Below are 24,811 nucleotides of genomic sequence, written 5' to 3'. Positions count from 1 at the left end.
ATATTTGGAAACCCTCACGTGTTGTGCTGCAGTTATAAGCTGTGCTGTTGTAACACAGAAGACCCTTGCATGTAAAAGCAAAATAAAGAGAACACCCAAATGCTTTGTGTGGAGCCGGTCATCTTTGTAGAGCTGTTCTTTCTGGGAAAGCTCTGTCACAGATTCTAAAGGGCCAGGAGTGTTTTTCACATGTCCCTTGGCTGAGGTAAGATTGAGTGGTTACAATTCTTGAATTGGGAGAGGTTGCCAGCAAACCTTCAGGAAAGTTGTGGGGAGTAGGGTATTACTGTCAGGTCTCTACAGGTCTCTTCAGTACTGTGATGGGGCAACATCTTCCTCTTCCTGGGTGACCTGTGTATGTAAAGGCCTCTACAAAAGAGGGATATGGCAAGAGTGACCTTCCCAACTCTTCTGATAGCTCCAGCTGCAGATGGAAACTGGGAAGCTTTCCAGCATAAACTGTGAGACTATAGTTGGAGTTTCAGAAGATGGATGTCACAAAGATGACATCCCTGTTCCTTTGGTAAGAGTTTGGGGGAGCTCCAGGAGTTGGGCATTTGGTGAACAAAGACAACAACCAGGAAGGGGCTTTGCTCTTGAGAAATAGAGGATTACAGTCTCCCTTTCACAAGGTCCTGATAAAAAGGTAAGTCCTGACAACAGGCTAGTGTAGGGATGCTGACCGAAAGACCATTGTACATCAGACTGTGATCCACTGTCCAGTTGACCTTGGAAGGCACAGGCTTAGGCTATCAGATGTGTTCTATGGCATAAATCCCTGTTCCACAGACAGTTCATGTTAACAGAGGAACCCGCAGGTAACTTGCACTTGCTACTGGTGAGAAAGCCACCTGCAAGCAAGGAGGCTGCATAAGAATTTCTTTTCCTGAGACACGAGAAACAATAGAAATTTGTCTTGCAGGAAGCCTAAAAAGGCTTGAAGGACTGAAACAGGGTCACTCTTTTCTCTGAGTGGGGTCTGCCTGGCAATGTGTGGCTGGAGTCTATGTAGCTACTCTGCTCGGGGTTCTCTGCATCTAAAGGGACATGGAATTATGGTTGTTCATCTCCTCCAATGGTGACTATAACAGAGTTGTAAAAGACATTTGAGAGAGTTGGCATGTATCTCTTCCAGAGACACAAGGAACCAGCACCTCCTGGTGTAAAACTGCAGCTTAGGTTGTTCCAGGGTCTGGTTGTCTGATGCACTGCATAACTTGAGGATTTATCACCTCAGAATGAGACAGGGAAACGCTCTTTTCTGCACTGGAGAACCTGCACAAAGTGCTGAGCTTTCCTGAGGGGCTCATCAGAAGTGCCCCCCCGACTTAGTTCAGGTAGGAGACCTACCAGAGGAGATGCATTTCTTGACCTGTTGGTCACCAGCACAAGCAAGCTAATCCGAGACATCAAGATTGGAGACAGCCTGGGTTGCAGTGGTCACACACTGGTTGGTTTTGCAGTCTTGAGGTTTATAAGTCAGGTGAAGAGTAAAGTCACGTCCCTATATTTTAGGAAAACACACTTCCCACTGTTCAAGGGGTTAGACCCCTGAAAAACTACTCTCAGGGACAAAGGAGCGTAATACAGCTGACATCTTTTAAGGACACTTTCCACTGCGACCTCTCAGTCCCCCCACATAAGAAATCTGGCTGTGATGGGGCCCAGTTATATCCAAACCGGGGCAAACTGGCCCCTACCCTCCCAGGGAACTTGGATGTGCAAAGGCCTCTGCAAAGCAGAGAGGTTGGGGGAGTAATGTTCCAGACCAGGATGGAAGGCATGGAATGGAAGGCAAGAGAGTGACATGGCTGAGTAAAGACTTGCCAGTGAAACTAAGGGGCAAGAAGGAAATGCACGGGCAGCAGAAGCTGGAATAGGTATCCTGAGAAGAGTCTAGGGACACTTCTTGCAGGGGTGAACTCAGGAAGGCCAAGGCATGGCTGAAGCTGAACTTTTCAAGGGATGCAAAGAATAGTGTGAAGGGCTTCTACAGCGGGAGCAAAGCGCTTCCCCGGTAAGATCAGGTTTGAGACAACCAGAGGAACTGGAACACGTAAGTTTATGGGACAAGGTTGAGGGAATTGGCTGATGTAGTTGACAAACCATATTTCAAAAGTCATGGCAGGTAGGTGAAGTCCCTGGTGACTAGAAAAAGGGAAATACCACATTTTTAAAAAGGTTTGAAAGGAGGACCCTGGGAACTAGTACCCTCAACATCTCTGTGTCGGAGTCGCGGAAGACAAGCCTCATGCTATCATGGTCAGCAAGTCTCGTTTATTTAGCAAGATACAGCCATTTTTATAGTCTCAGTGTTAGATACAATTTCTGCTAGGGTACAGTAAAATCATTGGTTAGTTTGTGCTGACGCAGGGGTTTCTGAATAACCGCGACCGCTTCTTGTTTCAACATGTTTCAACTTGCTCAAGCATTACCGTTGCGCTATCTCAGCAAGCATACATCCTGTCCTTGAGCAACCATTGACCACACAGTTGCTGCTGTGTCCTTCGGCCTAGATCTTGACTAGTTGCACAGTCTCGTGGCCTTTGTCCTGCAGCCATTCTGCTGTCAGGCTCTCTACATCTCTGTACCTTGGAAGATTATGGAACATCTTCCTAGAAGATGCGTTAAGGCACATAGAGGACAGGGAAGTGATTCAAGACAAGCCAGCATGGTTTTACCAAGAGCAAGCCTTGCCTGGACAGCCTAATGGCTTTCTATGACTTACCAGTGAGCAAAGGAATATATCCACCTGGGCTCCTGTGAGATCCTCTAAATTGGGACAGGTGGATTTGATGGATGGACTGTTTAGTGGATGGGGAATTGGCTGGATATTCTAAGCATAAAGTTCAGATGGAAATCAGTGGTGTGCCTCCAGGGTCCATAGTACTGTTTAATATCTTCATCAACAACACAGGCAGTGTGATCAAGTGCACCCTCAGCATATTTGCAGATGACACCAGAACTGATGGTTGAGTTCATACACCTGAAGGACAGGATGCCATTCAGAGGGAGCTGGATAAGCTCGAATGTCATGATGTTTAAAAAGGTCAATTGTAAAATCCTGCACCTGAGTCAGAGTGTGGCAGGTACACCTGGCCTGATGAAAGCCTTGACAAAAGACCTGGAAAAAGCCCATGGAAGTTTCCCCTCACTGATGAAATCCTGGGAGAGCTTCCTCTATGCTCAGCTCTTGTTCCATCCACATGGTGGCAAGCACAGGGGCAAGGAAGTTGGGATCCTGAGTGTAATGAGGTGACACCATCCAAGGTAACTTCTTGTGCTTGCAAATCCTCCATTTTTAGGTGAGAGTGCATTTTGGATCATTTGGCCCTAAAAGTTTAAGAATTGGCAGTTTAGTGAATCCATGTGACATCTCGAATCTGTAAATGTGGGTGAAGCTTTAATTGAACAATACATTTTGTTTAGCCTCAGTTGATTGTGACATGGGCAACCCCCAGTATCAATACAGGTTCTGGGATGAAGGGGTTGAGAGCAGCCCTGCAGAGAAGGACTTGGGGGTAGTGGTGGATAAAAAGGTGGACATGAGCCAGTGATGCACTCTCACAGCCAAGAAAGCCAGCCATATCCTTGGATGAATTAGCAGCAGCATGGCCAGCAGGTCAAGGGAGATGACTCTGCCCCTGTCCTCCGCCATGATGAGACCCCACCTGGAGATCACATCCAGCTCTGGGGGTACCCTTATTTTGGACTAATTCAAGAGAGCTTGTAAGATGACAGACTTTTTAGTAGGGCCTGTTGTGATAGGATGATGGATTTGGACTAGACATAAGGAAGAAACTGTTTACAATGTGGGTGGTGAAACACTAGAACAAGTTGCCTAGCAAGGTAAACGCCCCATGCCTCAAGATACTCAAAGCCAGGTCGGATGGGGCTTTGAGCAACCTGGTCTAGTGAAAGGTGTTCCTTTCACGCCCGTGGGGTGGAACTATTTGACCTTTAAATATTCTTTCCAACCTACATTCTAAGCAGTACGATGGATAGGACTTGTCGGAGAGACTATCCTGAATGCAGGCATGCCTGTGAGTCTGTAAACAGCACGGGTAATAGCAAGCTCTGCCGGCTGAGCAGGAGTGGAGAGCCGCTTACCAGTGCCGCTGCGCTGCAATTGCTGTCTGAGGCTCCGAGTGTCGCTGTTGACATGCGATGGGCCGAACTCAGGGAGCCAGCCGCCACAGCAGAGGCGAACGAGTCGCGGGACTGCAAGATCCGAGCCCGAAAGAAGCGCTGTGGGAGCGGTACGAGCCGAGCTGCTCAGAAGAAGGCTCGGTGGGAGGAGCGCAGCGGCAGCGGTGCCCCGCGAGCGGCTTCGGTGAGTGCTGCCGAGCTTTGCAATGGCGGAGAGAGGAAGGTGCTGGAGCCGGAGGAATCAAGCCCTGCTCTGCACCGTCTTGGTGGCAGCGTGGGACGCGGCTTGGGGGCAGCTGCACTACTCGGTTCCCGAGGAGCTGCCCAAGGGCTCGTTCGTGGGAGACGTGGTGAAGGACCTGGGGCTGGAACTGCCGGCACTCCGCGACCGCGGCGTCCGAGTCGTCTCCAAAGGTAGGACACAGTATTTCGCCCTGCAGGGGAAGACGGGCCATTTGGTGACAGCTGAGAGGATAGACAGGGAGCAGCTGTGCCGGCTAGTGGAGAAATGCGTGCTGCGGTGTGAGGTGATAGTGGAGGGGGAAATGAAGTTTTACGAAATCGAAGTGGAGATCACGGACGTTAACGACAACGCGCCCAGCTTCCAGGAAATGGAGCTGGAGGAGACAATGAGTGAGATGACAGCCCCGGGGTCGCGGATTCCCTTGGCCAGGGCTCACGACCCTGACGCGGGCCCGAACTCCCTGCAGCGCTACGAGCTGAGTGGAGACGAGCACTTCTCGCTGGCCGTGCAGGCGGGTCCCGGCGGGGATCAGCGTCCCGAGCTGGTGCTGGAGAAGGCGCTGGACCGGGAGGAGGCGGCGTTTCACGAGCTGGTGCTGAGGGCGAGCGACGGCGGAGAGCCTGCACGGACGGGCACGGCGCGGATCCGCGTGGCCGTTCTGGACGCCAACGACAACGCGCCCGTTTTCAGCCAGGAGGAGTACACGGTGCGTGTGGCCGAGGATGTGCCCGTGGGCTCCGTCCTCGTCACCCTCACGGCCTCCGACGCCGACGAGGGTCTTAACGGGCACGTGAAATACTCGTTGAAAGAAATGCAGCTGACATCGGTTATGTTTCAGCTGGACTCTGAGACGGGAGAGCTCACCTTGGTTCGCAGCCTAGACTTCGAGGAAGATAACTCCTACGAACTAGACGTGCAAGCACGGGACAGCGGGGGCCTTTTCGGTACCACGAAAGTCGGGATCGCTGTTACAGACGTCAACGACAACGCCCCCGAGATTTCGGTGCGATCGTCGCTGAGCGAGATCTCTGAGGACGCGCAGCCGGGCACAGTGGTGGCCCTGCTACACGTGCAGGACAGGGACTCGGGGGCGAACGGCCACGTGCAGTTCTCGCTGGACGGGGGAGTCCCGTTCCGGCTCCAGAGCTCACAGGGCAGCTACTACAGTGTGTTGACGGCGGGGGAGCTGGACCGCGAGAAGGTGTCGGAGTACAACGTGACCGTGCGGGCGGTGGACGGCGGGTCGCCGGTGAAGGAGAGCAGCGCAGTGCTGGCGCTACGGGTGCTGGACGTGAACGACAACGCACCCGTGTTCGCGGAGCCGCGCTACAGCGCCCGGCTGGCCGAGAACAACGCGGCGGGAGCGCTGGTGCTGACGGTGCGGGCAACGGACGAGGACTGGGGGCAGAACGCGCGCGTGCGGTACCGGCTGTCGGAGGGGCGGGTGAGGGGCGCGCCGCTCTCGTCCTACGTGTCGGTGCAGGCGGAGACGGGAGCGCTGTACGCGCTGCGCTCGTTCGACTACGAGGAGGTGCGCGAGGTGCGGCTGTGGGTGTGGGCGGAGGACGGCGGCTTGCCGGCGCTGAGCAGCAACGTGTCGGTGGTGCTGGAGATCGTGGACGAGAACGACAACGCGCCGCAGGTGCTGTACCCGCCGGCGGCGGCGCCTTCGGCGGCGGTGTCGGGCTGGGCGGGCGTGGAGCTGGCGCCGCGGTCGGCGGAGCCCGGGGCGCTGGTGGCCAAGGTGGTGGCGGTGGACGCGGACGCGGGGCAGAACGCGTGGCTGTCGTACGAGCTGGCCAAGGCGACGGAGCCGGGGCTGTTCCGCGTGGGGCTGCACAGCGGCGAGGTGCGCACGGCGCGCTTCCCGCTGGCCCGCGACGCGGCGCGCCAGAGCCTGGTGGTGGTGGTGAAGGACCACGGGCGGCCGGCGCTGTCGGCCACGGCCACGCTCACGGTGGTGCTGGCCGAGAGCGTGGCCGAGCTGCTCTCGGAGCTGGGCAGCGCGGCGGCGGTGCCGGGCGAGCCGGCCGCCAGCCTCACGCGCTGGCTGGTGCTGGCCGTGGCGGCCGTGTCCTGCCTCTTCCTCGCCTTCCTGCTGCTGCTGCTGGTCTTGCGCCTGCGGCACTGGCGCCGCTCGCAGCTGCTGGCGGCGACGAGCAGCTCCGCCTTGCGCGGCGTCCCGGCCTCGCAGTTTGTGGGCATCGAGGGCGTCCGCGCCTTCCTGCACTCCTACTCGCACGAGGTGTCTCTCACCGCTGACTCTCGCAAGAGCCATCTCCGCTTGTCCTCAGGCAGCTGCTGCGACACCCTCCCAGCCCGTCCGCCTCCTGAGGCTTCGGGTGATCTCGTCCCTACCGGGGATCACGTTGACGGCAATGATGGCCAAGTTTGCTTTCAGGTACGTTTTTTTAACCTGTGCGCAGGTGCTTTAGGATTCTTATGGTGTCCGACAAACTGCACTGTTCGCAGTTTTGAAAATGTTTTACTGTAGTAGGCAGCTCCTGAATGTAATCAAGTGTGCTATGCTCCATGTGCCATGTTCTCTACCGGCTAGTAGGATCTCATCACATCTAACTTTCCCTAAGGGTGGAAGGTTCCATTGCATATGCAGATGCAAAAGGAAATGTCAGTCTAGGGCTTCCTCTGACACTTCCTTGAAATTGTTTACATACTTTTAATTACGAAGTTCCCAGAATTTCATTGCTGTGCTCTATCAGCTCCCATGTGCTAGTAGAAGTGGTCCACCTTTTTAAATCTGCACTTACAAGTGTCATAAGAGCTTTGGGAGGAGCCAGCTCTTTATTTATGTGCTTACTCTAAGTGCCATTATCCAGAAGTGAGTATTATTTTGGTTTTACATGTGTTAGTTTCTTCCGTTCGCATATTGAAAAGTCTTGGCGACGGGTTGTTAGATGCTGCGTTCTTCTTGTGAATCGTTAGCTATTCATGGGGGTTGTCTGTGAGACTCTGTTGAAGGGCACAAGAGACAAGTTTTGCTGCTTTCCACATCCAGCTCCCCTTTCGAGCACCGTGCAATGTGATTTTTCCCAAAAAATTTTTGCTCGAGATACGTAATTCCAGCTCTATGTGGAGCCCTGGGTGTTTCCTCCTGTTCTTTGGTATGTTGCAGTTTTGTTAACATTTGTATGATGTACTTACGGCAAGTACATTGGGTGGAACCAACAGTGTAGCTTCCACGAGCCCCCTTTTCCTGCGTCCTTTTCCTGTCATCAGAGGATGACATTCCTCTGATGAATTTGTACACAAGCAGTAGCCATGGAAGCGCCAACATGACTCAGGGCTAGTGTCTAAGAACTGCCGTAGGAAACGTTATTTTGCCATCTAGATGTCCTTGTAAGATTGTGATGTATTTCCATTGTTATATGAAGCTTTCTCCAGCCTTGGCTAACCTTTTGTTTTCTGTGGCTCTTGCTCACATGAAGCAACCTCTGATGTTATGTCAGTGTTAAAATTGGTGTGAAAGTAGTGAATGAGAAGGAATTTCTGTTACGAATTGATTGTTCTTTAATGTGCCAGGAAGTTACAAGTTGTATGCGCTGTCATGTCTGATACAGCTGTTTCTGTGAATGGTGGTTGTTGGGGAGATGTAAACATTGCATGAAATGTTGCAGTCACTTCTGTGCCACATTGATGTATGTGTGATGGTGTCTGCTGTTACTGATGCCTGAGTCTTTAACTGACCAACTAGATACTCTTCTTACATATCTACTACAGATGAGATAATCAGAAATGGTGAGCTATAGTGCCTTCACTTCTGAAGTTTTGTTTTGGATTTTTTTTCTTTTTTCCCTTGTTTTGTCCTTCTGTTCTAAAACTGGGGCTCAGTTTGTCTGAGTCCTTGAAAATAAAGATGTTCCAATTATCAGGCTTAGAGAGCAGTTTCCATGCATCCCATGAAGACGTTCAGGTGCAAAGATTTTTATGTAATTCTGATTCCCTAAAATGTCAAGTGATTAAACTCTTCATTGTCAGCATCAAGCCTGCATATGGTCAAAAATGGGATATTGTCCATGGTGTGAATGAAAGGTGTGAATGCAGAGTAAGGAGGGTGACGGGTTGGCTTGGATCCACGGAAATAGATGGGTCAACATGCCTGAGCAAAGCTTTGTTTTCATGCCTGGTGCCAAGGCCTGTGCTATTAATGCTGTGTTCCTGGTTCCCTGTCCTGAAAGGTAAGGAGAACCCTCTGGTAAGTGAGCAGTTGCATGTGAAATAATAACTGCATGTGGAACAATGATTCGTGGGTAAAATGGCTGAGGGGCTGTTGAAGGGCACAAGAGACATGAGTTACTCCTCTATCTGTTCTGGGGCCATCCATGTTGTTTGGAAATGCTTTATCTTCCCAAAGAAGCTTGGCCAAAGAAATGTTTTCCCATCTGTAGAGGGAGCTTTGGAAGGTTCTTGTTGTGTTTGCAGGTTGTTGTGATGTTTTTAACTGACAGCTTAATTATGTACTTATGACAGGTGCCATAAGCTTTGGGAGGAGCCAAGTGATTATTCATTCCCTACTTCAGACCTGAATTCTATACTTATTCTAAGAGCCATTATCAAGAATATGTTATGATCCTTTTGTTTTGTATGTGTTTGTAGAGAGCCTGACAGCAGAATGGCTACAGGACAAAGGCCACGAAACTGTGCAACTAGTCAAGATCTAGGCTGTGTGGTCAATGGCTGCTCAAGGACAGGATGTATGCTTGCTGAATAGGCAACGGTAACGCTTGAGCAAGAGTGAAACATATTGAAACAAGAAGCGGTCGCGATTGTTTTAGAAACCCCTGTGTTAGCACAAACTAACCAATGATGAGACTATAAAAATGGCTGTATTTTGCTAAATAAACGAGACTTGCTGACCATGATAGCATGAGGCTTGTCTCCCGCGACTCCGACATGTGTTCACTTCTTTCTTGCTTGTTCTCATGATCTAAAGGTGGGAAGTTGTTTCTAATAACGTGTGCAAGACCAGATGTTACATTTATCTGCCTGTCCCATACATGCCTTTCGTGTTTACTGCTTTGACAAGAAAGACTTTCATAGACATGTTTCTTTAAAATGTCATTGGAAGAAATGCTGTTGCTTCTCACATATACGTGGTGAGAATTCAGATTTTATCCATGGTAAAGACCTTCTCTGTGCATCTTTTGATGGAATCTGACTGCACATTATGAAGATTGATGGCAATGATGCAAACTCTGAAGGGTTTGAGGAGAGTCTCAGGGTGTTACATGTGAGGAGGTATTAGTGCAGACATTGCACATGTTGTGTCAGTTCCCAGGTTTATTGTGGCATATAGAAAATTATTCTGAAGGTGTCTTTTTTTTTATATATTGCTTTGGTTGATCTCCAACTCTTCAAGCTGTGAGTTCATCAGTTTGCTTTCCTGTTGTATGATCATTTTTTGATCATAGGTGTATGCTTTACATTAAGCTTTGCGAGTCATGTATCTGCCAAGTTGACCATGTGCTGAAGTATGAGCTAACTTTGATGACTGGGTCTTAATCAGAGCTGCATATTGCTTACACACTAGAGAACATTTTATATTGCATTGTAGTAGTGTGATGAGCAGGAAAATCTCTCTGAATGTGTCCCTGATGTGATCCTTATTCTTAGTTGCATGTGCAACTTCTCTTTCAGTGTTGTCTGCAAATGTAGCTTTCCTGTTGTATAGCTTTAGGCAGAGTGAGGAATTCTGTCTGTCTAGAGACAGGGCAGATGTAAAAGTTTGCGATGATATAATTTGAAATGTCTAAAATATGTAGAGAGGGTGTAAAATTTCAGCTTGTCATTGTTGAGGCCCAAAGTAGTGGTCCCACACACTTCTATTGTTCAAAGAAGTTGACTTGAGAGAATATGGTTATGGTCTGTACTATGAACTCGTGGACATTTTACTAACTACATCCCTGTCTTGTGTACTGGCATACTCAGAAATGTACTCATTGTGTACAGCTGGCATACTCAGAAATGTTAAGCTATAGTTCCTTCCCATCTGCAGGTTTTCCATTTTTGCTTTGTTTTTGTCCAGGTCTAAATCTGGGCCTTATTGTCCCTGCTAACCCCTAAAACATTAAAAGATCTCTTATACTTGTTGGGCTAGAGGAACAGTTGCCATCCATACTTTGAGGATTTAATCTACAAAACCAAAGGTAAGTCTTTGGTATACCTATTTCCCTAAGATGTCACACAATGACATGCTCTTTCATGCATGGCTGACACATGGCCAAAATATTGGATGCAGTCAGTAGTGCAACTAAGGGCTAGGAATACAAAACAAGGAGGGTGAGGGATTGGTGTGGAACTAGGAAAATAGGTGGGTCAGTGTAGCTTTCATTTGGGCAGTGCTTTGATTTTCTGCCTGGTGCTGAGGTCTGTGCTGTATTTTGTGTGTTCCTGGCTTCCCTGAACTGAAAGACAACGGTAGACCATTTACATTCTAAATCGGTACATAAAGGATGATGCATAGGTAGAATGGCTTATAATTTTTTTGGGAAACTTTTTTTTTTTTTTTTTCCAAATGGTATCTTCCTGTAACATTACAATGTAGATTTTCTTCATAGCTGCAGTTACAATTTCTTTTGGGCCTTTGTTTTCCAAAATGTCATGGTTCTTTGCTCCCATTTTGGGCATTGCTTTTGCATTTGAAACTGTGCATGTTGTTTTGCAGCAAATACTTCATCCACCTAAGACAGAACTGTAACTGTGAGGACAACAAAGCAGAAGCTAAAAGATTTATGTTGTATTGATAAATACTGAGCTGGAAAAAGAGGACCATAATAAGGCCTTTACTGTTACAGCTTCATATTTTTGGGGAAAGAGCAGGCTACAGAATACAGAACAATTGCTAAGAGCTGGTGACTATTAAACTGAGCCCCGTACTACGTAGTGCAGAGGAAGACTTTAGGCACACAAAGCAGCTTGAGATAGGAATGACTTCCAGGTGCCCCCAGGGATGAATTTCAATGCCCACACTGAGAAGGAAGAAGACTTCCAGATAAGATCTTCTGGCAAAACATTCTCTTCTAATGCTTCCTTACATTGCTTGTCTGATTTATCGGTTTGCAACTCTGCACGATGCTGTGGGTAAAATATGATTGCTGCTTGATTTTTGAGTTTTTATGAGTGATTTTTCCCAACATGATGGACAGCTTAAGAATCGGTTGGTTAATGTTTTGGTGTTGGGCTCAATGAGGAAACGTGTGGGGCTCCATGAATGGAGAAGTTGCAGATTATTCCACCCTAATGAATGTTGCTCCCTCAGCCATCACCATCTTCTGGCGCAGGACTGCTGCAGAAATGGCAGCAGTAGTGGAATGGCTCAACTTTCTCCAAGCTTGATTTCTTTATTGTCTTTCTGCAGTTATTATTCAGTTTGTCTTCCAACCTGGGTGGTGGTTCCATTTTTCTTACCATTCCTCATCTGTCTTTTATACAGATGCATACAAGGGGATATAAAAAAGCCTTTACTCTTATGGCTTCATATTTCTGGGAGAATAGCACACCACACAGTAGAAAACAATCGCTAAGAGCTGGTGACTTTCTTTTCTAATGTTTCCTTGCTTTGCTTGTGTAATCAATGGTTTTGGTTTCCTCTTCTTGACTTCCTAGGTGTACAGGTTTAGTGGCAATTGTTAGCATAGCTTAGTACAGCAAAGCACCACGTGTTAGTGCCTCTTGCTCATGCTCCAGCAGGTTTGAAGGATGGAAGAGGAAATGTAAAGGTGTATTTTGTTATTGTCAGGTGTATCCAATGGAAACATGACCTCAGTAGAAGTCACATCTCTGTGGAACAGCTTGTGTGAAAAAGCACAGGAGATTCCCCCAGACAAATAATTTGGCCTCAGAAATGTTAATCATACTGCTCTGTTCATTTCTGTGTTTCTCTTGCCTTGTTTCTTATCATGTGCTAGAGCTGGATCACAGGGTGTCTGGTCAAAGAGAGAGGAGGTCCCATCTGTTCCAATTGTCTGAGTGCAGGTGCAGCTCCTGTATGCACATTTGATGTTTACACCTGGGAAGAGGAAGGCTTTCATAGACATACGGGTGCTCACCCAGGTAAGCTTGTTTGTAGTGAAAGAGCAAAGCCATCTCTGCTGCCATCCTCGAAGTGCAGAGTGGCAGCACAACCTGTTTCCAGGAACAGAGCAGAGACCTGAGGGAGAATGTGTACAAGGTGTACACACATTGCCCCATAACATGTTGACTACTCAGCTGAAGGGATATGATTTTGACAATACTCTCAGATGTATGAGGAAGTGTGTAGCTGGACACATCCAAAGAGTTATAGTCCGTGGGTTAATGTCTAGTGAAAGGGATCAAGGACAGATTTGACAGGGTTTGCTGACAGGTTCAAACCTCAGTGAATTCTAGGTGCTCTTGGACACAAATCTTCAAGACTGAGTTGTGACAAAGCACCTCTGTCTTCCAGGAATCCAGTATTTACCTCATTTGGATGAGTCAGAGCTTTTCATTTTATTAAGGATCAGGAATGTCAGAGATCTGAGCTTCTGCTTCACAAGAAAGATATGGAGAATACTTGCAAATATCTGTACCCACTGCTTACTTCTAGTGGGTAACAAGCTGTCCTTTAGCACTGAGGATGTTTTAATTCAAAGACTTGTGGCAAGGCAGCTGAACATCACAGCACAAATACCTGCCCGATGAGGTCAGATGGAGGTTTCTGTTTTCTATAATAATCACCAGAAATCACAAAAGCATCCAGCTGTCCATGCTGTCCTTGGAGGGGTAGGACAGGTGAGGGGACTTTTGCTAGAAGCTCACCAAATCAAAGCAATGGAGATATGAAATCCAATATAATTGCAGGTCTTGGATTCTTTGGTTCACCAAGAGCACTGAAGGTTTTTCTGGATGGAAGAGGAATGTCAAGATGTGCACAGGGCAAAGAGCCCACATGTTTTTTCCCTCTTTTCCTCTGCCAGGTGTGGGCAGTGACACTGGTCTGAGTTCACGTCCACTACCTTTAACTCACATTTCTCCATCATTATTAATCCTTATCTAAATCAAATCTGAGCAATTCAGAGTAAAAAATTCACCCACCATGGCATAAAGTAATACTACTTTTAAAGTATTCCGCAGATACAGAAATCTTTCGGCGGGTGCCTGCAGCTGCTATGATCATGAGCACAGTCCCTCTACCCAAGGACGAAAACCCGAAACCCACGGAGCACCGCCATCACCCGGCTGCGGTGGCATCGCAGCGCCTCCAGGTGCCGCTGTTGGCCGACGTGGAGAGGCACTGGAGCCGAAGCCGCAGCTGCCTGCCCCTGCAGGCTGCTCGTTCTCCTGGCGCCGGCCAGAAGAGCACCGGCACCGGCAACAGAGGCGAGAGGCGGTGCTAGAAGCAGCGGCGTCCGAGTCGGCAGCGAGCTCGCTGCTCTCCGGCAGCCCCTGCGCTCGCTGTGCAGAGGCTGGAAGAGGGAGAAGGTAGCGGCAGGAGGGAAGAGCGCGGCGAGCACTGTCGAGAATGGCGAGCAGGCAGAGGCAGAGCCGGCGGCCAGCAGCCGGCCGAGTGCTGCTGCCCGCTTTGCTGCTGTGCTGGTGCTGCCGGGCGGCGTCGGAGAGGCTCCGCTACGCCATTCCCGAGGAGCTGGGCAGAGGCTCGCTGGTGGGGCCGCTGGCGCGGGACCTGGGTCTGAGCCCGGAAGAGTTGCCGGCACGCAAGCTGCGGCTGAGCGCCGCGAAGCAATACTTTACCGTGAGCGGGGAGAACGGGAACCTGTACGTGAGCGAGAGACTGGACCGGGAGGAAATGTGCGGCGAGTCGGCGACCTGCTCGGTCAGCTTCGAGGCGGTGGTGCAGAACCCGCTCAACGTTTTCCACGTCGACGTGGCCATCCATGACGTAAACGACAACTCGCCGGCCTTCAGCAAGGATACTCTGGACATCGAAATTGGTGAATGGATCCCTCCTGGTACTTCTTTTCCCCTGGAGATGGCCCGAGATACGGACTTAGGCAGCAACTCGCTACTGACTTATCAGCTCACTATCAACCCGTCCTTTAGCCTGGCTGTCAAGGAGACCCCCCGCGGAAAGAAGCAGCCGGAATTAGTCCTTGAGAGAGCATTAGACAGGGAGAAGCAGAGCTCTTTTCAACTAGTGCTGACGGCGGTAGATGGCGGAGATCCCGTGAGGTCCGGCATGGTCCAGGTTTGTGTCAATGTGACGGACGCCAACGACAACCCGCCCGTTTTCAATAAAAGCGTCTACGAGGCTCGAATGCGGGAGAATCTGCCTGCGGGGTCGCTTGTGCTGCGAGTGCACGCCACAGATGCGGACGCGGGCTCTAACGGGCGTGTCTCCTACACCTTCGGCAACGTCCCGGATGACGTCCGCTCGTTGTTCAGCATCGACGTTGCCACTGGCGAAGTCAGGACGTCGGGACACCTCGACTTCGAGCAGAAGACCAAATACAGCTTTGGCCTGGAGGCGAAAGACGGCGGCGGGCTAAGCGGTTACTGCGAAGTGCAGATAGACATAAGCGACGAGAACGACAACGCGCCCGAAATCACGGTACTGTCGGTATCGAGCCCGGTGCCCGAGGACTCGCCGGCCGGAACGGTGGTGGCCCTGCTGCACGTGAAGGATCCGGACTCTGGGGAGAACGGTCAGGTGTGGTGCGAGCTGTCGGGCGAGGCGCCGTTGTCTCTGGTGGCATCATCTGGCGGCTCGTACAAGGTGGTGACGGCGAGCGCGCTGGACCGGGAACAGGAGTCCGAGCACAGGGTGACGGTGGTGGCGAGGGACCGGGGCAGCCCGGCGCTCTCGAGCAGCACGGTGCTGGTGCTGGAGGTGTCGGACGTGAACGACAACGCGCCGGTGTTCGAGGAGGCCGCCTACAGCGCCTACGTGGCGGAGAACAACGCGGCGGGCGAGCTGGTGCTGCACGTGAGCGCGCGAGACGTGGACGCAGGCAGCAACGGGCGCGTGAGGTACTCGATGGAAGGCGGCAGCGCGGGCGCGCCCCCGTACGTGTCGGTGGAGGCGCAGAGCGGCGCAATGTACGCGCAGCGCTCCTTCGACTACGAGCAGTGCCGCGAATTCGCGGTGGTGGTGCGGGCGCAGGATGGCGGGGAACCGGCGCGGAGCTCGACAGCGACGGTGCGCGTCTTCGTGTTGGACCGCAACGACAACGCGCCGCGGGTGCTGTGGCCAGCAGCGGCGGGTGCAGGGGCAGACCCGGGACTGGCGTCGGCTGCGGTCCCTTTCGAGATGGTGCCTCGGTCGGCCGAGGCCGGGTACCTGGTGGCCAAGGTGGTGGCGGTGGACGCGGATGCGGGGCGCAACGCCTGGCTGTCGTACGAGCTGGTGCAGGTGCCGGAGCCGGCGCTGTTCCGCGTGGGGCTGCACAGCGGCGAGGTGCGCACGGCGCGGGCCGTGTCGGACAGGGACGCGGCGAAGCAGCGGCTCGTGGCCGTGGTGAAGGACCACGGGCAGCCGGCGCTGTCGGCCACGGCCACGCTGCACGTGGTGCTGGCCGAGAGCTTGCAGGAGGCGCTGCCGGAGCTGAGCGAGCGGGCGGCGGGCGCCGACTCGGCGGCGGAGCTGCAGTTCTCCCTCGTGCTGGCGTTGGCTCTCCTGTCCGCGCTCTTCCTGCTGAGCGTGGCGTTGGCCGTGCTGGCGAGGAGCCGCCGAGCCGGGCCGCCCGCCGTGCTGCGCTGTCTGGGCGCACAGCGCTTTTCCGGGGACGGCGCTGTCGCCGCCTTCCCTGCCGACTTCTGCGAGGGCACCTTGCCCTACTCCTACAACCTGTGCGTGGCTCCCGGGCGCGCCGTCGCCGAAGCCGCTTGGCCACCGCCGCCGCTGCCCGTGAAGGAGCTTCTCTGTGGGAAGCCCTGCGGGGAGAGGAGCCTGATCAGCAACCCTGGCGATGGAGAGCCGCCCTCGAAGCCCGACGCACCGCAGGTATGTAAGCCAGTTTTCCTCGTCTTGGATTCCTTGTCTCGGACTCTGTTCTCGTATTTGTCATTGCTCTGCCTGCGAGGAGGGCCCTCATGCTGATCTGCGTTTCCACGAGCGCTGTCCCGTGGCTTTTTATGGTAGCAGGCACTGTGGATTGGCGCTTCCCGCGTCACCAGGAGATTTTTCTCTTTCGTTTAGATTTCCACCGTTAGTAGTAAGTTGATGATGGTATGTCTATGCTCATCACGAGTTTCAACGGAGAAATTTTCTCTACAAAACCTGCACTTCAGATAGTATGCTTTAATCATGGTTCAGAGGAGCCCTTTGTGTTCTAATCTCTGTGTCTTTCTGAATCTGTCCTTTTTCTGCCGGTTTCCGCTGGGTCGAGGAATGGGAAGTGCTGCTCCATGAGTCCATGAAGGAAAGAAAGAACAAGGCAATCCTCTTCCATTTGGAGTCAGGCAGCTTGTGGTTTCACTTCTTGGTAGTTGTAGGCTTAGCTTCAGCTAAGAAGTGTTTTCTATGAACCTTGTGTTCAGGAAATGTAACGGTGAAGGTGGATTCTCGCTGTGCAGAATAAGATCCGGGAAATGTCAGGGTCGGGAAAATGGGGTTGACTTTAGGTGTAGAAAATTTTTCCTCCGTGATTGCTTTTTCCCAAAGAGATGGGCTTGCGCCTGGATGACAGCTGAATGTAACCCCCTTTGTTAATGCTGTTTCAGTGTTGGACTCCCAAAGGAAACGTGCATGTGGCTCCATGAGTAGAAAAGCAACATATTGATCCTCCGTCTCTGCCATGTGCCCTCTCATATTTTGATGCAGAAATGGCAGCTTAATTTTGACCATGCGTTATTTCTCTGAGTTATTTGTGCAGTTTTCTAATTTTTTTGGTACCCTCATTTTCTGCCTTTGTTGCTCTGTCTTGTTTAACGGGAGTTATGTTGCTTGATCTCAAAAAAAAAAAAAAAAAGGAAAAAGGTTTTGTATGTTATAGCCTCTTTTTATAACACCCTAAGCTGTACTTTTAATGTGATGTTTAACATGTTTAACGCTTTCTGATGGATTTTGGTTTCCTTCTAATGACCCTCGACAGAGATTGTACATCCCTTCCTGCTGCTGAGTTACTCTAGAACAGAGCCCCAAGTCCTAAGCTTAAGTGCAACCTGTAGTGTCAGGCTGTAATGAAAAAATCGCAAGTGGTGGTGGAAGAAGGAGAACCAATCCAGAGCAGCCTCCAGAGTGCAGGGAAAAAGTAGGAAAGTCCAGAGGGAATGGCTGTCCCTTGTGCCTGTGGACTGATGGGCTACAGCTCATAAGACTCTGCACGTCATATGAAGAGAACTTTGTATTATATTACCATTTCATAACCATTGTTCCTTGCGGTAAAAGTAGCAGAACCATGGAAGGTCTGTTATTTCTGTCTGGGCAGGATCACCTCAAGGATCACAAAGGGACTGGCTTAAGAAAAGCTGAGACCCTGTAAACTGGCAGATCCAGTGTCAATAGCCGTCACATACATAGGCTCTGTTGGAGGTTCCTGCCGTTCAACTTGTGCTAAATAGAACAGTCCTGTGGTGAGGTCTGAGATGAAATGAGCTCTGCTGATGCTGGATGCTCACAAGGCAAAAAATAAAAAAAACCCAACCTTTTCATTTACAGTAAGGGCAGGTGGTCAGTGATGGCTCTTCAAAATGGTAGATGTGGTGAATCTTTTTAGTTTATCACACATTCAGGTTCAGCTGAGTATTTTCTATGAAGCTTCTATTGTTTGAAATGTTATGAGTCACTAAAGTTGATGGCAAATCCTTACTATTTAGAATGAAATCCTTGAACTCTACATGATGTGGTTGGGCAAATGGGGTTGATGCTTCATGGAGATTTTTCCTTTCTGAAATATGCATGGTTTCTCAATGAAAGTTACAGTTATCACAGTATCACAGTATGCTAGAGATTGGAAGGGACCTCGAAAGATCATCTAGTCCAATCCCCCTGCCGGAGCAGGAACACCTAGATAATGTTACATAGGAATGTGTCCAGGCGGGTTTTGAATGTCTCCAGGGAAGGAGACTCCACAACCTCCCTGGGCAGCCTGTTCCAGTGTTCCGTCACCCTCACTGAGAAGAAGTTTCTTCTCAATTTTAAGTGGAACCTCTTGTGTTCCAGTTTGTACCCATTACCCCTTGTCCTATCATTGTTTGCCACTGAATAGAGCCTGGCTCCATCCTCGTGACACTCCCCCTTTATATATTTATATACACTAATAAGGTCACCCCTCAGTCTCCTCTTCTCCAAACTATAGAGACCCAGCTCCCTCAGTCTTGCCTCATAAGGGAGATGCTCCACTCCCTTAATCATCTTTGTTGCCCTGCGCTGGACTCTCTCCAGCAGCTCCCTGTCTTCTTGAACTGAGGGGCCCAGAACTGGACACAATATTCTAGATGCGGTTTCACCAGGGCAGAGTAGAGGGGAAGGAGGACCTCTCTCGACCTACTAACCACCCCCCTTCTAATACAGCCCAGGATGCCATTGGTCTTCTTGGCCACAAGGGCACAGTGTTGGCTCATGGTCATTCTGTCGTCCACTAGGACCCCCAGGTCCCTCTCCCCTACACTGCTCTCTAACAGGTCGTTTCCCAACCTATACTGGAACCTGGGGTTGTTCCTGCCCAGATGCAGGACTCTACACTTTCCCTTGTTATATTTCATCAAGTTATGGGTTGTTCCACCCTGATGAAGGAGAAGTGTCACCCATGTTTGGGGTAAGGCTTCTGCAGAAAAGGTAGTCCAGGTAGGATGGATTAATTTGTACAGGCACTGTCTTCCCAGCCACAACTGTGCTTGACTTGTGTGAGATTCTCTTGATATATAGTAACCCCGGCTATAACTCTGGTGCTCATTTTTTCTATTCTTAACCTTTGTGTTTCTCCATGATATGCATGGTAAGCAATGAAATGTCTTTGCATTTGTCCACGTTGTGATCTTTGTGTGCAGCTGGGGCAGAATGGACTGGGTAACAACTGTTTCCCTGACAATGTCTGCCTGTTAAGATGAAAGAGAATCCTAAATATTTAGATATTGATATGAAGGCTGTGCCATGATGGTGGTGCATGGGGAAGAAAAGTGGTCTGGGCAACTCTCCCCTGGATGTCAAGTGCTTGCAAATGATGAGGGTCAAAGAACTCAGGTTGTGAAGGGTTGGAGGGGAGAGTTTGTGGAGCTGTGCTTGAGGGATTGTTGAAGGGCATAAGAGACATGGTTTACTTCATTCCCTGTTTAGTGCCCAGCTGTAATATCATGCATTGTGAGTTTCATCTCCCCAAAGAGAGTTTGCTAGAAGACGTATTATTCCAGCTGTATGTGGAGCCTCTTTTGTGCTGGTAGGTTGTTGTGGTGTTCTTATTAACAGCTGAATTATGTACTTATGAAATGTGTCATAACAGGAGCTTTGAGAGGAGGCAACGGTCTTTCCATTGCCTACTGAATACCTGGATTATATATACTTCTCTAAGTGCCATAATGTAGAAGAGCATGCCGTGATCTTTTCCTTTCTGCACGTGTTTCTTGCCTTGTGATTAGCTGAATGTGGGATGTTATCCCTAATATGTGTGGAAGATGAGAAATGTTACTTTTGTCTGCCTTTCCCATACATGCCTTTCATGCTTACAGCTGTAAAGAGAAATAATTTCACAGACATTTCTTTAAAATGTCACTGGAAGAAATGCTCGTCGCATACACATGGTGAGAAGTCAAATATCCATGGTAAGAAGACCTCTGTATATCTTTTCTCTTGATGAAGTGGGTGTCTGTTACAGGCTGCCCAAAGATGAAGACCAGGATGATGAGGCCTTCTACAGAAAGATAGGAGTAGCCTCATGTTCACAAGTGCTGGTCCTCATGGGGGACTTCAATCACCCAGATATCATTGGGGGGACAACAAAGCAGGGCATAAGCAATGCAGGAGATTCCTAAAATGCACTGGTGATAACTTCCTCCTCCAAGGGACAGAGTAGCCATTGAGGAGAAGGCCTATGCCGGACCTTGTCCTCACCAACAAAGAGGGGCTGGTGGGGAATGTGAAGCTTGAGGGCAGCCATGGCTGCAGTGACCATGAAACGCTGGAGTTTGAGATCCTTACATAGTGAGGAGGGCCCACAGCAAGCTGACTACCCTGGATTTCAGGACAGCAGGCAAGAGAGCAGGCATTGGTATGCCTAGTAATATCAATGGAGCAGATCATCCAGGAAATTGCACTAAAGCACAATGAGGTGATTGGTGAGAGACACCATGGCTTCCCTAATTGTGCCTGAGATACGGTGGTCTTCTACAATGGGGTTACACCTTTGGTGGATAAGGGAAGAGTGATGTTACCTACCTGGATCTGAGAAAATCATGTGATGCTGTTGCACACAAGATCCTTGTCTCAACACTAGAGAGACATGGGTTTGACAGATGGACCACTTTGTGGATAAGGAATTGGCTGAATGGTCCTACTCAAAGAGTCATGGTCAGTGGTTGTGTCCATGTGAAAACCAGTGATGAGTGGCATTACACATGGGTTAGTATTGTCACAGTGCTGCTCAACATTTGTCGACATGAACAGTGGGATGGACTGCACCTTCAGCAAGTTTATGACACCAAAGTGGTACATGACATGCTGGAGGGAAGGGATGCCATTCAGAGGGACCTGAACAGGCTTGAGAGATGAACATGTGAGAACCTCATGAAGTTCAACAAGGCCAATTTCAAAGTCCTGCTTTTGGGTCAGGGCAATTCTAAGCATAGATACAGGCTGGTTGGAGAATGGATGAGAGATGCCCTGAGTACTTTGGGGGTGTTGGTTGATGAGATGCTCAGCATGACCCAGCTGTGCTGAGAAGTTTTCTCTGCAAAGCTTATGTTGTCTGAAATGTGATGGTGAAGGGGGATCCTTAGACTCAGTGGGAAGGCTCTTGCTGTTCAACTTGTGCTGCACAAAACGGTACATAGGTGAACGTCTTAGATGTGATGAGCTGCTGATACTGGATGTTTGTAAGACAGAAAAAATGCCTTTTTTTATTATTTTCCATGCAGAGCAGAACATTAGTGGTGGCACTTTGTCACACGATCAGGTTCAGCTGAGTTTTCTCTACAAAACGATCTCTTTAAAGTGGTGTGCATTAGTAATGGGTAAGAAGGGAACCTTTATGTCATGAAGGGCCTTTCTGAACTCAGTCTTTTTTGATGTGGATGCCGTGGTTGTGGGAATGAGAAGTGCTGGTCCATGTGTACATGAAGGAATGAAGGAATGGGGTAAGCCCCTTCCATTCGGAGCAGGCAAATAGTGGTGGCACTTCCTGGCTAGACATCCGTTGCAAGTTCAGCTGAGAACTTCTGACCACGAAGATGTTTTCTGAGGTGTAATGATTAACAGTGAAGGCAGATCATCCTTGTGCAGGATGAGATCCCCTAACTCTACAGAATGGGACAGGAAACTGGGGTCGATGCTTAATGTTTGGGAATTTTCCTTCCAGATTGCTTGTTCCCAAAGCTACCGACTTAGGCTTGGTTGGCAGCTTAACAAAAAAGCTTTGGTTAATGCAGTTTCAGTGCTAGACTCCCAAAGTAAACGTGCGTGGCTCCATGAAAGCCCCTGAAGAATGTTCCTCCATTCAGTGATGTGCTCTCCTGTGTGCTGGTTGCTGCAGAAGTGGGATGGGTCAGTTTTCTCTGAGCTTGATTTCTTTGTTTTCTTTGTGAGGTTATTCATGGTTTGTCTTCCATCCTGGGTGGCAGTTCCCTCTTCTTTACCATTCCTCATCTGTCTTTTCTACAGAGGCCTAGAATGGAATCTAAATCTGAAAATCGGTAGCTGTTTTTCTGAATCTGGCTTCTTTTTCTCTTCCTTCCCCCCCCCACCCCCCCCCCCCCCCCCCGCCCCCCCGCAAAAATCCAGGTGTTTTGTCTGGGTTTAATGCTAAGGATGTGCTATGTGCGACAGAGATGTTATTTTTCTCTAACAGATCCCAACGGAATGTGTGCACTGCTGCCTGCTGCTGAGTTACTCTAGAATGGAGCCCAAGTCCTAAGCGTGACCTGTAATGTCAGACTCCAACTTGTGGGAGAGGTTGAACCTTTGGACAGATTGGCTCGTAATAAGCTGCATATCATGTGAAGGGAAATTTATATCATCCCGGGGGAAAAAAAAAAAAAAAGATTCCATGCAGTAGAATTAGCCGAGCCACGGGAGGAGTGTTGTGCCTGGCCAGGATCACCACGAGGATCACTGAAGAGAGCACAGTTGCCCGGGTAGTTCCGTGTCGCCCGTGTCGTCCCCACGAGCTGGCCGTGAATAAAGCCGGGTGGGCAGCGCTCGGTGCGTGTAATGCCGGGAGGAGGCTGCGGGTGCCGCTGTTGACCGAGAAGCGAGGAGGAGCGAGAGGAAGGCCCGGATTGCTGCCGGCAGCCCCGCCCACTGCGGATCGGCTCTCGCTGGCTGTCTCCGAGGCTGGGCGGCCTGCGAACGTCCCCGCGGTGGGAGCTGTGCTGCAACAAGGTGGAGGGGCCGGCGGCAGCGGCGGGCAGAGGCAGCCCGAGCTGGGAGCCAGTGCAACAGCCAGAGGAGGAGCCGGAACAGTGGCCGTCGGCGGGGAGCTGTTTGTAGGGATGAGAGGCCGGTAGGTCCGCGGCAGAGATGGGCACGACGGGGAGGCGATGGGGCCGGTGGGGGCGAGCGCTGCTGTGGACCGTCCTGGTGGCGGCGTGGAACGCGGCGTGGGGGCAGCTGCGATACTCGGTTCCGGAGGAGCTGCCCAAGGGCTCGTTCGTGGGCGACGTGGAAAAGGACCTGGGGCTGGGGCTGTCAGCGCTCCGCGATAGCGGCGTTCGCATCTTGGACAGAGGTAGGACGCAGTATTTCGCCCTGCACGGGAAGACGGGCCATTTGGTGACGGCGGAGAGGATAGACAGGGAGCAGATCTGCGAAAGCGCGCAGCAATGCGTGCTGCGCTGTGAGGTGATCGTGGAGGGAGAAATGAAGGTTTACAAAATAGAAGTGGAAATCACGGACATTAACGACAACGCGCCCAGCTTCCGACGAGCAGAAAAAGAACTGAGAATGAGCGAGACGACTCCCCCGGGTTCGCGGTTTCTCCTGGCCGAGGCTCACGACCCAGACTTGGGGCCGAACTCCCTGCAGCGCTACGAGCTGAGCGGAGACGAGCACTTCTCGCTGGCCGTGCAGGCGGATCCCGGCGGCGATCAACGTCCCGAGCTGGTGCTGGAGAAGGCGCTGGACCGGGAAGAGGCGGCGTTTCACGAGCTGGTGCTGAGGGCGAGCGACGGCGGAGAGCCTGCGCGGACGGGCACGGCGCGGATCCGCGTGGTCGTTCTGGACGCCAACGACAACGCGCCCGTGTTCAGCCAGGAGGAGTACACGGTGCGTGTGCCAGAGGACATGCCTGTGGGCTCTGTCCTCGTTACCGTCACGGCCTCCGACACCGACGAAGGTCTTAACGGACACGTGAAATACTCGTTGACGAAAATCACTGAGAAAGCCTTGAAGATTTTCCATCTGGACTCGGAAGCGGGAACGCTCGCGTTGGTGCAGAGCCTGGACTTTGAGGAAGGCGACTCCTACAAAGTGCAGGTGCAGGCACATGATGGCGGGGGCCTTTTCGACACGGCCAATGTCGCGATCACTGTGACAGACGTTAATGACAACCCGCCTGAACTGATCGTGTCGTCGGCATTCAGCGAGATCTCTGAGGACGCGCAGCCGGGCACAGTGATGGCCCTGCTGCACGTGCAGGACAGGGACTCGGGGGCGAACGGCCAGGTGAGGTGCAGCATCGGTGAGAGTCTGCCGTTCCGCCTGGAGAAGTCCTTTGAAGACTACTACCGCTTGGTAACGGAGGGAGAGCTGGACCGCGAGAAGGTGTCGGAGTACAACCTGACCGTGCGGGCGGTGGACGGTGGGTCGCCGGCGCTGCAGAGCAGCGCGGTGCTGGCACTGCGGGTGCTGGACGTGAACGACAACGCACCCGTGTTCGCGGAGCCGCGCTACAGCGCTCGGCTGGCCGAGAACAACGCGGCGGGAGCGCTGGTGCTGACGGTGCGGGCAACGGACGCGGACTGGGGGCAGAACGCGCGCGTGCGGTACCGGCTGTCGGAGGGGCGGGTGAGGGGCGCGCCGCTCTCGTCCTACGTGTCGGTGCAGGCGGAGACGGGCGCGCTGTACGCGCTGCGCTCGTTCGACTACGAGGAGGTGCGCGAGGTGCGGCTGTGGGTGTGGGCGGAGGACGGCGGCTTGCCGGCGCTGAGCAGCAACGTGTCGGTGGTGCTGGAGATCGTGGACGAGAACGACAACGCGCCGCAGGTGCTGTACCCGCCGGCGGCGGCGCCTTCGGCGGCGGTGTCGGGCTGGGCGGGCGTGGAGCTGGCGCCGCGGTCGGCGGAGCCCGGGGCGCTGGTGGCCAAGGTGGTGGCGGTGGACGCGGACGCGGGGCA

The 24,811-nt window shown here is 51.4% G+C and overlaps 1 protein-coding gene across 1 annotated transcript in view; it reads left to right on the top strand.

Annotated features, from left to right (window-relative positions):
- The first annotated feature begins 4,193 nt into the window (after nt 1-4,193).
- LOC134169068 (uncharacterized) overlaps nt 4,194-24,811 on the top strand; it is an 86,774-nt gene continuing 66,156 nt past the window's right edge. The window contains exons 1-4 of the mRNA XM_062629317.1: nt 4,194-6,794; nt 12,386-12,463; nt 13,570-13,750; nt 13,855-16,331. Coding sequence (XP_062485301.1) covers nt 4,356-6,794; nt 12,386-12,463; nt 13,570-13,750; nt 13,855-16,331 — 5,175 coding nt within the window. The 5' untranslated portion in view covers nt 4,194-4,355. The remainder of the gene's footprint in view (nt 6,795-12,385; nt 12,464-13,569; nt 13,751-13,854; nt 16,332-24,811) is intronic.

The sequence above is a fragment of the Pezoporus occidentalis genome, unplaced genomic scaffold (genome assembly GCF_034315485.1).
Source record: "Pezoporus occidentalis ecotype Australia unplaced genomic scaffold, CSIRO_AGI_Poc_V1 ctg33, whole genome shotgun sequence".
Classification (NCBI taxonomy): domain Eukaryota; kingdom Metazoa; phylum Chordata; class Aves; order Psittaciformes; family Psittacidae; genus Pezoporus; species Pezoporus occidentalis.
The sequence above is the reverse complement of the archived record's forward strand: the minus strand, read 5'-3'. Positions and strand labels throughout refer to the sequence as shown.